The sequence below is a fragment of the Bison bison genome, unplaced genomic scaffold (assembly GCF_000754665.1).
Source record: "Bison bison bison isolate TAMUID 2011002044 unplaced genomic scaffold, Bison_UMD1.0 scf7180017864191, whole genome shotgun sequence".
Taxonomy (NCBI): Eukaryota; Metazoa; Chordata; class Mammalia; order Artiodactyla; family Bovidae; genus Bison; species Bison bison.
Genome location: NW_011494763.1, coordinates 1,591,543 through 1,605,779, shown reverse-complemented (window position 1 = coordinate 1,605,779; position 14,237 = coordinate 1,591,543). Strand labels below are relative to the sequence as shown.

Below are 14,237 nucleotides of genomic sequence, written 5' to 3'. Positions count from 1 at the left end.
AATAATATAAAGTATCTTCTCATGTGCTTATTCCCCATTTCTATGTCTCTTTTTGTGACATCCTCTGTAGCTAAGTCTTTGGCTTCCTGGATTCTTCCAGAAATTTCTACCTTAGGTGATTCTGTGATGGGAATACGTGAAAGTTCACTGACTGTAATTCTATGTGTTTGTTTTAAGTAACCAAGTACTTCTAAAACTTCATAAAGCAGGAGAAATTCTTCTCTGCTAGAATTATGGAACACACTCATAGTGTAGTAACTTTTATAACACCTAGTAGAAAAGCAGGCTTATAATTGCAGAAGCTTAGACTGTTTATTTTCCTTCGGGGTTTTTTGTTTTTGTGTTTTTACTGAGCTGAGGGCAAGACCAATCTGCCTAGGGGCTTGTTTGCTTTCTCAGCAGGAAAAGAAAAGAAGGCAAGGAAAGAGCAGCAGAGTAAGACAGAATTCCTCAGGAAAATGAAGTAAAAGAACCATCATGCCAAGTTAGAGAAGAAAATTCTGTAGAATCAAGTTTTCTTTTAATAACAACACTAATAAAAAGACTACAGAAGAGTCTGAGTTCAGGGCCTATTGGAAATGCATGATAGAATTTTTTTAGTGCAACAGATGTAATTAGATTATGCTAACATGATAAATAGTTACTAATATCTCTCTAAATTAGATTGACCTCGATCGTTAAAGATCATAACTTTCAATGAAGTCTTGTTTTGCTTGCTAAATAATTTTCACGCTGGTGCTAAGATAGAAGTCTTATAGGTGTTTGGAAGGGAGCCTCTTGAGGTCTCAGTTTATTTTCTATCCACTCACACGTCAGTTTCTGAAAGTGGGTTATGCTGCAGGATCACACCAGACGCTTGGTGCTAGTCAAGCCATTTTATTGCCACCTGTGAATTTGTTTCTACAACCAATTTGTTTCCAGTGGAGTCGACTGTTTTGTGAGTTTGAAACACAGCTGTTTGTGACTTTAAAAATCTCTGGAGCCCTATTTATATCCCTTATCAAAAATGATTGAGAAGGTAACTTTATATATATATTTTTTTTTTTTTTTTTCTTCTCAGTTGATTATTCTGTCCTATTTTCTTGGTTTAAGGAGTATCTGAGGGTTATCGCTACAGTAGTCCCTCATCCAAGGTTTTGCTTTATGAGGTTTCAGTTAACCTCAGACAATGTGATCTGAAAGTATTAAGTGAAGATTTCAGAAATCAACAATTCAGTTGTTTTAAATTGCACTGTTTTGAGCAGTGTGATGAAATCTGATGACATCCTTCTGCATCCACTTAGAAAGGGAATCAACCCTTTGTCCAGCATGTTCCACTAAGACAGTCACTTATTCGCCTTCTGGGTTATCAGATGGACTGTCATGGTATTGCACTTCTTTTCTTCATTTTACTTAATAATGACCCCAAAGCGCAAGAGTAGCAATGCCGGCAATTCAGATATGCCAAAGAGAAGCCATTAAGTACTGTCGTTAAGTGAAAAGGCAGTGATTTAATAAGGAAAGAAAACCATATCATGAGGTTGCTGAGGTTTATGGTAAGAATGGATCTTCTATCCATGAGATTGTGAAGAAGGAAGAAGAAATGCATGGTAGTTTTGCTATCACACCTCAGACTGCAAAAGTTATACCACAGTGCTTAGTTAGGATGGAAAAGTTATTAAGATGTTGTATGTGTGTGTGAGAGGTCACATTCACATCTTTATAATGCCATCTTGCTATAACTGTCTTATTTTATCATTAGTTGTTAATCCCGTATTGTGCCTCATTCATAAATTAATCTTTATCACAGATATATAGAGTAGGTTAAGTAAAAGCTTTCAAATTGTGATGCTGGAGAAGACTCTTAAAAACTATGCTTTTTCCAGTAGTCACGTATAGATATGAGAGGTGGACTATAAAGAAAGCTGACCACCAAAGAATTGATGCTTTTGAACTGCAGTGATGGAGAAGACTCTTAAGAGTCCCTTGGACTGCAAGGAGATCAGACCAATCAATCCTAAAGGAAATCAGTCCTGAATATTCGTTTGAAGGACTGATGCTGAAGCTGAAACTCCAATCCTTTGCCACCTGATGCAAAGAACTGACTCATTAGAAAAGCCCCTGATGCCGGGAAAGATTGAGGGCAGGAGGAGAAGGGGATAACAGAAGGGGACGACAGAGGATGAGATGGTTGGATGGCATCACTGACTATGGATGTGAGTTTGAGCAAGCTCTGGGAGCTGGTGATGGACAGGGAGACCTGGTGTGCTGCAGTCCATGGGGCTGCAAAGAGTCGGACATGACTGAGTGACTGAACAGAACTGAGAAGACTCTTGAGAGTTCCTTGGACTGCAAGGAGATCAAACCAGTCAATCTTAAAGGAAATTAACCGTGAATATTCACTGGAAGGACTGATGCTGAAGTTGAAGCTCCAATACTTTGGCCTTGTGATGCAAAGAGATGACTCATTTTAAAATACCTTGATGCTGGGAAAGATTGAAGGCAAAAGGAGAAGAGGGTAGTAGAGGATGGGGTGGTTGGATGGCATCACCGACTCAATGGACATGAATTTGAGCAAACTCCGGGAGATAGTAGGACAGGGAAGCCTGGCATGCTGCAGTCCGTGGAGTTTCAAAAAGTCAGATATGACTTAGCAACTGAACAACACAGGAAAATGCATAGTACATATAGGGTTCAGTACTATCCATGGTTCCAGCCATCCACTGCGGGTCTTGGAACATATCCCTGAGGCTAAGGGGGATTTGTGTATTAGCTGAATTGTAACCTTTTGTAAACTTCTATGTACCACTAAAGATGGTGATTAGTTTGGGGCCTGGGGTAGTTCTAGATCACTTTTACTAAGTATGTTGATGGTGCCGGGGATGTTTGTGAATATAACATTACAGATACCTTTGAATTTACTAATTATAAATAATTTTCTCATTTCAAGAGAGCTAAGTATATCTTTAAAAGTACATTTTCACTTCACCCGTAAATGAAAATAAAAAGGGTTTTGAATTAACATAGTTGCTTTTTGGTTCTGTTTTGCTTTTCCTCTCCATCCCCCGCCCCTTGGAAAATCCTTGATTAGGATCCAGATAATCTAGAACTGAATCCAGACTCTATGATCATTGAGCTGGTGACCTTGGTCAAGATAAATTATCTGATTCTCCTCAGTTAAATGGGGATAATGATGCCTCTGTGGAAGAATTGATTTCAGATTAAATGTTGTCTACAAGAAGCAGTATAGTGTACACAGGTATTCAGTGGTAGATACTCTACTGTTATTGTTTTCTATGAATTAGAGCAGTGTTCCTATTTTTGATCCTTTTCCTATTTTTTGAAAATTTTGAATACATGTTTATAAATAAGTATAAAAATAAGACATAGGTTTGGTGAATTAACATTTTATGTTCAATATAAAACAAAATTTTTAAACATGATATAAAGTTGACATTAATATTTTTTCTAAAATAGTAATAGAAATTAATAGTGTTTTCCTTTAATAGATTTTATAACCGTGATGTGATTAAATACATACTATTTTATATAATCTTGAGTTACTAATTTGAAGATCTGCCTCTCTTTTTTTTTTTTTTAATTTTGACACTTGACTTTATTGGCTTTCACAGTTGAAAAATATTACTTCAAGGTGCATATAACAAACTAGATAAAAGTATATTTCCAAATGAATCATGATGTTGATTTTTCAGCTTTATTGACCAGGAATGCAAAGGTTTTGATAAAATGTAGTAAATTTCTATCATCTCTGAGTCAGTTTTATTTGCAAAGTAATTGGTTAATGACCCATTTCAGTATTATAAAATAAGTCCAAAATCCATTGGAACTCCACATTTACCAATTTATTACATATATTTTAAAACTATGTGTCCAAGTTGTAGAAGTATATAGATATGTAAATTCTTATGAGATTATGCACATATCAATTTTGGCAATAATATTACATAATGATTGGAATATTTCCAAACATTTGTTTTCAAACTACTCTTTTATTAGCACAAGATTTGTTATAAAGTAGTCACTTTCTCATTCATCATAAATGAACTGACAATGCGAAGTATCAGGTAAAGATGTTGAGCATCCTTACATGTGACGCTCACGTAGTGCAACCTCAATCAAAACATTGATTATTAATAAGTTCTAAGTTATTTCTCACTACCAGAGTGAATAATGTCAGCTTAAATTTTTTTCCCCCACCTCAAAGATAGTCTCATGCCCCTTCCCTAACGTACACTCAACTGTGGGATAAGTTGCACATTAGGCCCCTGTGATTATCAGTGGGATATTTGATCAATCAGTTCCCAAAGGAAAAATGGATACTGATGATTTGGAGTAAGAGCTGACAACATTTTCTTAAAGGGCCAGACAAATATTTTAGGCATTGAGGGCCACATGGTCTCTATCACAGCTACTCAACTCTGTCGATGTAACCTAGAGACACCATAGACGATTTGTAAAAAGGAAAGAAAACTTAAAAAGAAAAAATTTTTAATTTTTTAAAAAATTAAAAGTTTTGTTTCAGTAAAATTTTACATATGGACACTGACTTTGATTTTTATGTAATTTTCATATGGCATAAAATATTGCTCTGCTTTGGATTTCTTTTCAACTGTTTAAAACAAATTTTAAATAGCTTATGGTCCATCCCAGAAAAAGGAACAAGATGAATTTTTCTCAGATCTTAGCTTGCAGATCCCTTACTTAGATGATAATGAACTTGTAGAGAATCTCAGCCTGACATTCCACAGGAATGTACATAGTTCCAGTAGACTGTCAAATAATAAGGGTGTTTGCATTTATTGTCCCTTAAGAAACCCTAAATATGAAAATTTAATAGCAAAGACTTTCTTCCCTCTCTGACATAATATTAACTGATAGAACTTCTAATATAAGGAGTGAAAGTGTTAGTCACTCAGTCGTGTCCAACTCTTTTGGGACTCCGTGGACTGTAGCCCACCAGGCTCCTCTGTCCATGGAATTCTCCAGGCAAGAATGCTGGAGTGGGTAGCCACTCCCTTCTCCAGGGGATCTTCTTGATCCAGGGACTGAACCCAGGTCTCCTGCATTGCAGGCATATTCTTTACTGTCTGAGTCACCAGGAGGTGGGCTTACAAATTATTTGAGGCTGGATCTTCAGTAGCTGCAATGTCAGTAAGAGCCACAGTGCTTTTCTGCATGATCTTGTTCTCATTTGATTTAAAAAAAAAAAAAAAAGTTAACTTTATTTTGGAAATACTGACATAACCAAAGCAGTGGAAAATAAACTTGATTGGGGTCCACTGGCTAAATTCTGACTCCTTCCTGGGTTTCTGTGGGTCCTGACACATGAAGGAGATGGGTTTGGTGACATTCTAGAGAGTCAGAGGAGCCAGCAACTGCTCCTAACAGCACAGCATTTTGGAGGCAGGTTTCCAAGTTTGGTTCTCCTCAATTGCCAGCAAGAAATGCAACTGGTAGATCTTTCACCTGACTACTGAACTCTCTCTCTCGTTCTTCCGTCATCCAAAATCAGTTGTCTCTCCTGTGATCAGTTGTACATACAGTTTCAAAATTCTCATTTACATTTAGGCTGAACAGTGCACAAAATCATGCAAAAAGATAAATCTGTGGAATGATTTGATCCTGTTGTGCGCCTCCCAACCATCTAGCCCCTAGTCAGAGGATCTCTCAGCCACTGCAGTACAAAAAGAGAATGAGGGCCAGGCATTTCCTATCAAGGTAAAATCTGTCCTGCCGCATAACTCACTTGGGCTCCATCCCCAAGAACATCTCCTGTATTTCTATGCTGCATCCTAGAGTCAGTGCTTTACAACTGGCCTTGCCCTCTCCCTAAATTTAGGGTGGGTACAGGGTTGAGTTAGGAGACCTGAAACAAGATAACAAGATAAGCATAAACAGGAGAAGAAATCCAAGAAAAAAGCCAAGTTGGGCTTGCATCTAAACTCCACTCCTCATTACAGATGGAAATAGACACTTAGTGAGCACCTGCTCTGTGTTGGAAACTTAAAAGTCTTTTTTGTTGTTAATAAACAAGAAGAGATGAAGGAACAAAAAGTGTCTCTTATTTAGCTGATGCGCAGCAGGAAAGAAAGCAATTAAGGAGACAAGGGTATTTTTTTTTAATAGGGCTTTGTTTCTCATTTTATGCAAGAGATCTCGTTGACTTCGTTGAACTTTTGATTCCATGACAGCAGCAAACTCTGCACACACGCTCAGGTGTTGTAAGTGCTTCAAGCAATGTGATAGTCTACACTCAGCCTGAAACAGTATGTTGTGTCCTGGTTGTGACTCCGGAAAGCAGGGCGTCGGTTCTGTTTTCCAGAAAGCAAAGGGGCCACAGTTGCTTCTGAGCCATGAGTTGCAAAACCACCAAGTGGAAGAGAGGAACAACTCATTAACTGTGGTTCTCTGAGCAGTTATTGGAACGTGGTCATTTGTCGAACAACTTAAACAATAATCAGAAAAGATGTGCTTCTAACGTAGCCTCCTCATGTGTTTGTCTTTCCTTGTGATTCAGGAGAAAGGATGCTGGTTTCTTATCCTACAAAGATCACCTGCCAGTCAGCCAGGTGGTGGTTGGAGATACCGACCGGCAAGGCTCAGAAGCCAAGCTGAGTGTGGGTCCCCTGCGCTGCCAAGGAGACAGTAAGTGTGCCTGCGGTGGCGGCTTGCACCTTCTTATCAATTTTAAATAGTGTTTCCCAGCAAATCAGAGGTTGGCAGAAAAACAGATTGCTCTTTGGTATAAACAGAGCCAAATAGAGGGCTAAGTAGACCTTAATACATAGAGGAGGGTGACAGCTATAAAGTCTCCAGTATAGGAGCCTAGATCTGGGCATACAGTGTGGACATTCATCTTTCTTGTATATTTGTAGGTAACGACTGTGCTACCTAAGTTTATGGTGATATAAGTAGCAATGCTAACAGCATAAGCAGCACTCAACAGCTGTGATTCCACTGAGTGCTGCTGTTAATGCCATTAGCATGACTATTTATATCACCATAAACTCAGTTTATGGTGATATAAATAGTCACATTATGGCTTAATGTATCATTGTAAACTCGGATTATGGTCATATAAAGTTTGACATTATTGCTATCAAGTTTCATCATCATCAGAGCTTGATGGTCCCTTGTAAGCCAAAGAGTGTTTCTGTAACTACATCTTGCTTTCGAGTTTCGGCACCACAGAAAGGAATTTGGGGCTGCAGGAAGTCAGGGAGTGAGAGCAATGATCCCACCTAATTAAGGGTACCATAAGGATTTTATGCTGCCTGATACCCTCCAGTGTGCTTTATTGTAGTCAGAGGGAGATGGTGACAGGTTGCTATGGGGATTCTGCGATGAGCATCCTGGGTCTCATTTCCCCTCTTCTTGTCGGCACACGGGATTTGGGCAACTCTTCCGGGAGTTCTGTGCTTTTGTGATTGTGTGCAGGGCATCAGGAGACCTGGATTCTGTTCCCTGGGTAACTCACTTGCCTGGAGACCTCAGGCAGATCCCTCTGTTTTTCTCAGCTGTGGTGCTGAGAATTCCACCCGCATCCCAGCTTCTCCTGAGGAGGCCATAAAAATTTTAGTGCCCGGATCTGGAGTCCTCCTAGCGAAGCATTTTGTGAGATGGACTGTTATTACCGCTTCCATAAATCAAGGGAGAATTAGACCTACTCAATATAATAAATTATTGCATCCACTCAAGGAGGTGTCCTAAGGAATGTAACGATGCATGCTCAGCTGCTTACTGCTTAGTACATCGAGGCTGTCAGCAATTAAACCACACGATGTTCCAGATACAAAGGAGAGATGGAGCCTGTTCTGATTTTTCTCTTCTTGCACGCAGAAAATGAATATGCTATCCTTAAAATTAAATTGGTCAAAAGAACTTTATCATGCATTTACTAGACAATAATACTTCTTTTGTCTAGTCAAGTTTAACAGAACTGTATGATAAGAAATTAGTTTCAACTGCTTTAAAAAAAGATATTGACATAAAATAATAATATCAGATCAGATCAGGTCAGTTCAGATCAGTCGCTCAGTCGTGTCCGACTCTTTGTTACCCCATGAATCGCAGCACACCAGGCCTCCCTGTCCATCACGAACTTCCAGAGTTCACTCAGGCTCACGTCCATCGAGTCAGTGATGCCATCCAGCCATCTCATCCTCTGTCATCCCCTTCTCCTCCTGTCCCCAATCCCTCCCAGCATCAGAGTCTTTTCCAATGCGAAGAGTCAACTCTTCACATGAGGTGGCCAAAGTACTGGAGTTTCAGCTTTAGCATCATTCCTTCCAAAGAAATCTCAGGGCTGATCTCCTTCATAGATGCATTTTAAACATATTTTGAGAGATGGATTGTAGTGTCATGCTCAAAATAAGCAGGTTCTCATGTGCTGGCCAGTGAAAGTCAGTTTCTAAATTTTGTCATAATTACTCATTAATATATAAAGATATTCTCACTTATCAATTCTAATCATGAAGTTAGCCTTGAATTAGATAAGGGGTTCCCCTTAAGTAATGGATTAGCTCAATATAGTTATGAAATCCAGCTTCTGCAGATTTTTGTTACCATTCTTAAAGACAAGATCCCAGCTACATTAGATAGTATATGTGGGAGTATATTAACAGTTTATAGCTAATATTAGCATGTTTTCTCATACTAAATCAGTCCTCAGGAAGAATTTATTTAACTGTCTGCTATTTATCTAGCACTTTACTAGGTGTTCTGTGAATTTAAAAAAAAAAAAGTCATGTTTTGTGAAAAGCACATACAAAAGTATTGGAAAACACAAAATGTTTGATAATTTAATGGATTTGTGATATAAAAGTATGGCAGCTGATGTTGAAGAAAGAAGTGATACATGTTTCAAGAAGACTTTATATTTAGACGGGGAAATAGCAGAAGTCTGGTGGTCAGTGTTCATTTGCATTTTTCTCCCAAGGCTGTTGCTCTTAGAAACATTCTTAGGACGGTTGATAGACAAGGAGCTGTCCTGTTCACTGACACCGTATGGCCTCCAGCTTCTTGTAGGACTGCAGCTTCATCAGTACTTCTTAATTCATATTTTACCTGATATTTCATGCAAACAGAAGCACAGTGAATCTTTAATTGCAATTATGTGGAATATTTTTGTGTCCGAGAGAGAGAAATCTTCGGTTTTTGCAGGCAACGGGCCATATTCCATACTTGGTACCTGAATTGCCAGGTAGCAGTTAGCAGTTTTGATGTCCACCTTCCTTTTCAGAATGTTCTAACGTGGACACAGTAATGATAAAGTGCCCATATCATAGCATTTCCCAGATTTCACACATGTGTGGTTTCCTTGGATACAGCCCCCTGTGAGCTGGGTAAGGTAAGTATTAGCCTTTCTGTTTTACAAATGAACAAAATATTTCTTTGAAAATGTCATTTAAGCAACAAACTTCTGTGCCCCCTCACAGCCTCTGTGAGGCTCCCAGAGGAAAGACAGAGCAGAGAATATACACAGCTTCCTCTGCACAAGGTCAGGCTGGTTTCCTTGTCTCCATTCGCATCTCTAAGTTTACGGCAGAAATTAAATTGTTTAAAATATATGTCATCTGGGTCTCTCCCCACCCGCATCCAGTTACCAATACTGCGTGAATGTTGGAATTAAATTCTAATTTGTATAACTTGAAAAGTGACATCATACATATATCCTCGTTTGTAGAGATTAACTCCGTGTCATTTACCGAAGTCTGTGCCAAGCTACAGTTTAAAAAACCAAATCTGCTGCTGAGCAATGTCTGTCTCTATTTGAGGACCTGAATGATGACAGCCCTCAGAAGCTGTCTCTTGAATTAGGTCTGGTTCTATCCCCCTAGTCTTAGAGAATGAAACAATTTTTGTGGGCTCTGACCAACCGTTTCGGCAGCTTCAGTTGATTTCATCATGCCTGCTGAGTTTCATTTTTACTTTGATTCATCTGAACTCATAGACCCATATAATCAAAATGCTAAGAAAAATCAGTGAATTCCAGAATCTGCTGCATTTCCCATATAGCACTGTAAAATGCTAATACCCTCAGACTTTGGTGTCTTCTTATTCAAACACATTTAAATGGAAACCTCAAATCTAAATGAAACTGAAAGTGTGACTGAGGACAGATGGTCAGCTAAGATAAAAAGTAGCGTAAAATTACAAATCTCCCCCCACCCTAAATCGCACATACTCACCTAGGAGAAACAATGGAGCTATTTAGAGGATGGAAAGGCTGATAGAATAGAAATTGTTTTCAAATTTAAATATATAATTATTCTTGCAGGAGGTTCCTGAGCTTCTATGGAATTAGTTCAAAAACAAATTATGTCAGGTTTGGGAGGTAGAAATCCTTTTTGTAACTATATATAGTGACTATAATTAATTGTAGAAGGAAAGTACTTGCTAGATAATTGTCTTATTCTCAACCATATGAGGCAAAGAGTCCTCATATCTCCTATAGGGATACAGGGATTTTAAACAATTAATTAAGAGCAAGTTTATTATAAAAGCAAGTGTTTTGAATACACTTGGGTAGAAACAATCAGGAGAACATGTTACTCAAGGACCTCTGCGTGCCAAGTCATTTCAGTCGTGTCCGACTCTTTGCAACCCTATGGACTATAACCCACCAGGCTCCTCTGTCCATGGAACTCTCCAGGCAAGAATACTGGAGTAGGTTGCTGTTTCCTCCTCCAGGGGATCTTCCCAATACAGGGATTAAACCTGGGTCTCTGTGTCTCCTGACTTAGCAGGCAGGTTCTTTACTACTATGGCCACCTGGGAAGCCCCAAGGACCTCTGAGTCCAGGCCAGAAACCCACCTGACTGTCAGCCTGGCAGGCAGAGCGCTGTAGTCATGGTGGACGTTTAAGATGTCAGTTCAGGTTCTTAGAGCTGCAGAGGTGACTCTGAGAGGCCATGTAGAAAAGGTAAGGCAGACACCATCCTATTTAGGGACACTCCGAGGGCAGAGACAACAAAAGAAATAAAGATGATGATGGAGCTTTATCCGAATGACGTGGACACGTGTTCTTTGGGAATGCAATCCTGTGTGCTAGAGATGTGTAAAGGCCACTCTCTACTGTAAGACGTTTATAAACCAGGGCCTTCCCTGGCCATTAACCTTACCAAGAAGGACAGAGCAAGGACTGTATCTAACATGTCATTTCTCCAAAGATAAGACACTTCAGTGGGGGGTTCAAATGAGTGTCATTCCCTGTAAGTGGGCCCCAGGGGCTCAAACAGGCCCTTGTCTTTGCTGTTTCATGCTTGGAAGAGACAAGAAAGGGAAAGGGTCCAGCATGCAAGTGATGCTGGTGGTTTAGTCGCTAAGTCGTGTAGTTGCAACCCCATGGACCGTAGCCCACCAGGCTCCTCTGTCCCTGGGATTTTCTAGGCAAGATTACTGGAGTGGGTAGCCATTTCCTGCTCCAGGGCAATCTTCCCAACCCAAGGATCAAACCTGCATCTCCTGCATTAGCAGGTGGATTCTTTACCACTGAGCCATCAGGGAAGCCCCTGTGCAGGCTGTGAACAAGCACTGTATATTCATTTTCTCCTGATTCTTCCAACATCCTCTATGTGATGATATCTTTGTGTTTTGTACCAAGGAGAAAATAGAATCAGACTTATTGCGTGGTTTGCCAATAAGAGCTGGAGCCAGGAGCAAATTCCAGAATGGATCACACTGGATCACTCTCGTAATTATGTCCTCAGAAGATGCTCTTTTCCTTTCCGCATTTCTTCCTGTGAGAAGTAGCTATATGTCCTTGGGTCAAGCACATTTAAAAGCACAAACACAGAATCAGCGACATTCTAGCAGTGGAAGACACTTAGAGATCAGACAGTGCAAATCTCTGTTTCCAGACATGGGAACTTGGCTCCAGGGAGGTTAAGTGACCGAGTCAGGGGCTCCCAGCTTGTTTATGGCAGAGCGCGTGGAGAGAGAATTTGACAAGAGCCTTCATCTTTAATAATTGCTGGTGGCCAAGATGCATGCTGAGATCCAAAGAGAGAGCTTTGACCTGGAATCCTGACCCCAGACCCCTGCCCACCAACAGCTAAGCGGAGCACTTAAGGTGGTACTGAGCGCTTCCTCTTGCCCTACTGTGGGATCAACCGACTGGAAACCTGACAGAAAGCTCAGGGTTGGAGACAGAAAGTTAGTGACTTCAAGTTCTAACTTCAAGACTTTTGTTCTTACTTCTGGTTCTGGGCAGTTTTTTAGCTGATAGTATCCAACAAGGGGCTTCCCTTGTAGCTCAGTTGGTAAAGAATCTGCCTGCAATGCGGGGCACCTGGGTTCGATTCGTGGGTTGGGAAGATCCCCCGGAGACGGAAATGGCAACCCACTCCAGTATTCTTGCCTGGAGAATCCCATGGACAGAAGAGCCCGACGGGCTATAGTGGGACACGACTTAGCAACTAAACCATGACCACCATCCAGCAAGGGGGTTAAAAAAAAAGAAGAAAACAGTTATGTGTAGAAACCATTAACTCCTATTTTTTTTTCTTGATGTCCCAGCCTCTGCAGCTATTGCCACCGGCGACTACTGACTGAGAAGCAGGAGTGGCAGTAAGAACTAGCAGAAAGAGTGAAATTTTTAGGATCAAAACCTAGGCTGATTCCCATTAAAGGACTGAACCCTCTGGGCATGTCTGAGGGCAGTTCCAATGACAAAGGCGGCAGAGGCAGAAAGAAGGAGCTTCTCTCTGGTCTCCAGACTCGGGAGTGATTTTAAATGGTTAGAAGTGGACAGAGCCCTGGGGAAGTGTCAGCTTTCATATTATCTGGCCACTTAGCTTGAACTGCAAACCCACTGTGGAAATGAGCAGTGAAATCAGTTACAGTTTGGGGAGGAAAAAAAGTATTTCTATTTGATAATGCTCTTGTTAAGTCAGTCAGTCGGGTCTGACTCCTTGCCACCCCATGAACTGCAGCACACCGGGCTTCCCTGTCCTTCCCTATCTCCCAGAATTTTCTTAGACTCATGTCCATTGACTCGGTGATGCCATCCAACCATCTCCTCCTGCCTTCAATCTTTCCCAGCATCAGGGTCTTTTCCAATGAGTTGGCTCTTCTCATCAGGTGGCCAAAGTTTTGGAGCTTCAGCTTCAGCATCAGTCCTTCCAATGAATATTCATGGTTGATTTCCTTTAGGATAATAGATGTGATGATATTTGATAATGGATGTGGTATTTGTTTGCATGTGGCTGCCTTTCCAACCCTGCTTGTGTTCAGAGGAATCACCCATCCCCCAGAGGAGATCCGCCAGGCTGAGCAAGTCTCTTCCTTTCTGAACTTGTCACAGGATCCCAGAGGCAGGAGGGACATTGTTCTGTGAATTGAATCCCCATAACTGGGTTCCTCTGCTGAACTTTCCAAGCGATCTCTCTAATCTTCTTACAGAAGAGTGTTAGGCTTGCTCCATTGATTCTAAGAATTCCTGATGTGGAACATGCTTAGAATCAAGAAAATTACTAGGTGAAACAGTTTCTTATCTGTCCAGTATCTACTCCTGGAATTTAATTCAACCGAACAGGCTTTATTGAGGCAAGTGGGGCATGGCTGCCTTCCCGGATCAGTTTATGCTTTTGTTGGTTTGTTTTTGAAAGTTTTATTTTGTATTGGGGTGTAGCCAATTAACCAAGTTGTGATAGTTTCAGATGAATGGTGAAGGAACTCAAATATACATATCCATTCTCCCCCAAACACCCCTCCCATCCAGGCTGCCACATAACACTAAGCAGAGTTCTATGTTCATACAGTAGGTCCTTGTTTGTTATCGCTTATGTTTTATCGAGGGTGACAAGTCTGATGAAGTGGAAATTTGGATGGAAACGTGGATTCTTAGTGGAAGTTTGAACAAGTTTGGAGGTCTTGAGTATCACTGCTTTCCAAACTTTAACATGCTCAGAAATCACCTGGGGGTCTTGGTAAAATGCAGGTTTCAATTCAGGAAGTCTGGGCCAGGACTAGAGGTGCCACTGTGACTGCCGCTGGTTAGTGGTCCGCGCCCTGAGTGGCAGCACTGGAGAGCAGCACGCTGAACAGTGTAGGCTTGGGAATTCTACACGCCTGGCTCCCCATCCTGGCTCCCTCCCTCACCGGCCATGTGCCTTTGAACCAGCTCCTTAACCTCTCTGATCTTCTACTTCCTGCTCACAGCCTTCTCTCAGCTGCAAATGAGAATAATCACAGCTGCATCGCTGCAGTGGTTCTTTTAAACTGAAATTCCCTGC

General features: G+C 40.8%; 1 protein-coding gene across 1 annotated transcript in view; it reads left to right on the top strand.

The window, feature by feature from the left end:
• CNTNAP2 (contactin associated protein-like 2) overlaps positions 1 to 14,237 on the top strand; it is a 909,256-nt gene that overhangs the window by 487,564 nt on the left and 407,455 nt on the right. The window contains exon 6 of the mRNA XM_010843889.1: positions 6,518 to 6,645. Coding sequence (XP_010842191.1) covers positions 6,518 to 6,645 — 128 coding nt within the window. The remainder of the gene's footprint in view (positions 1 to 6,517; positions 6,646 to 14,237) is intronic.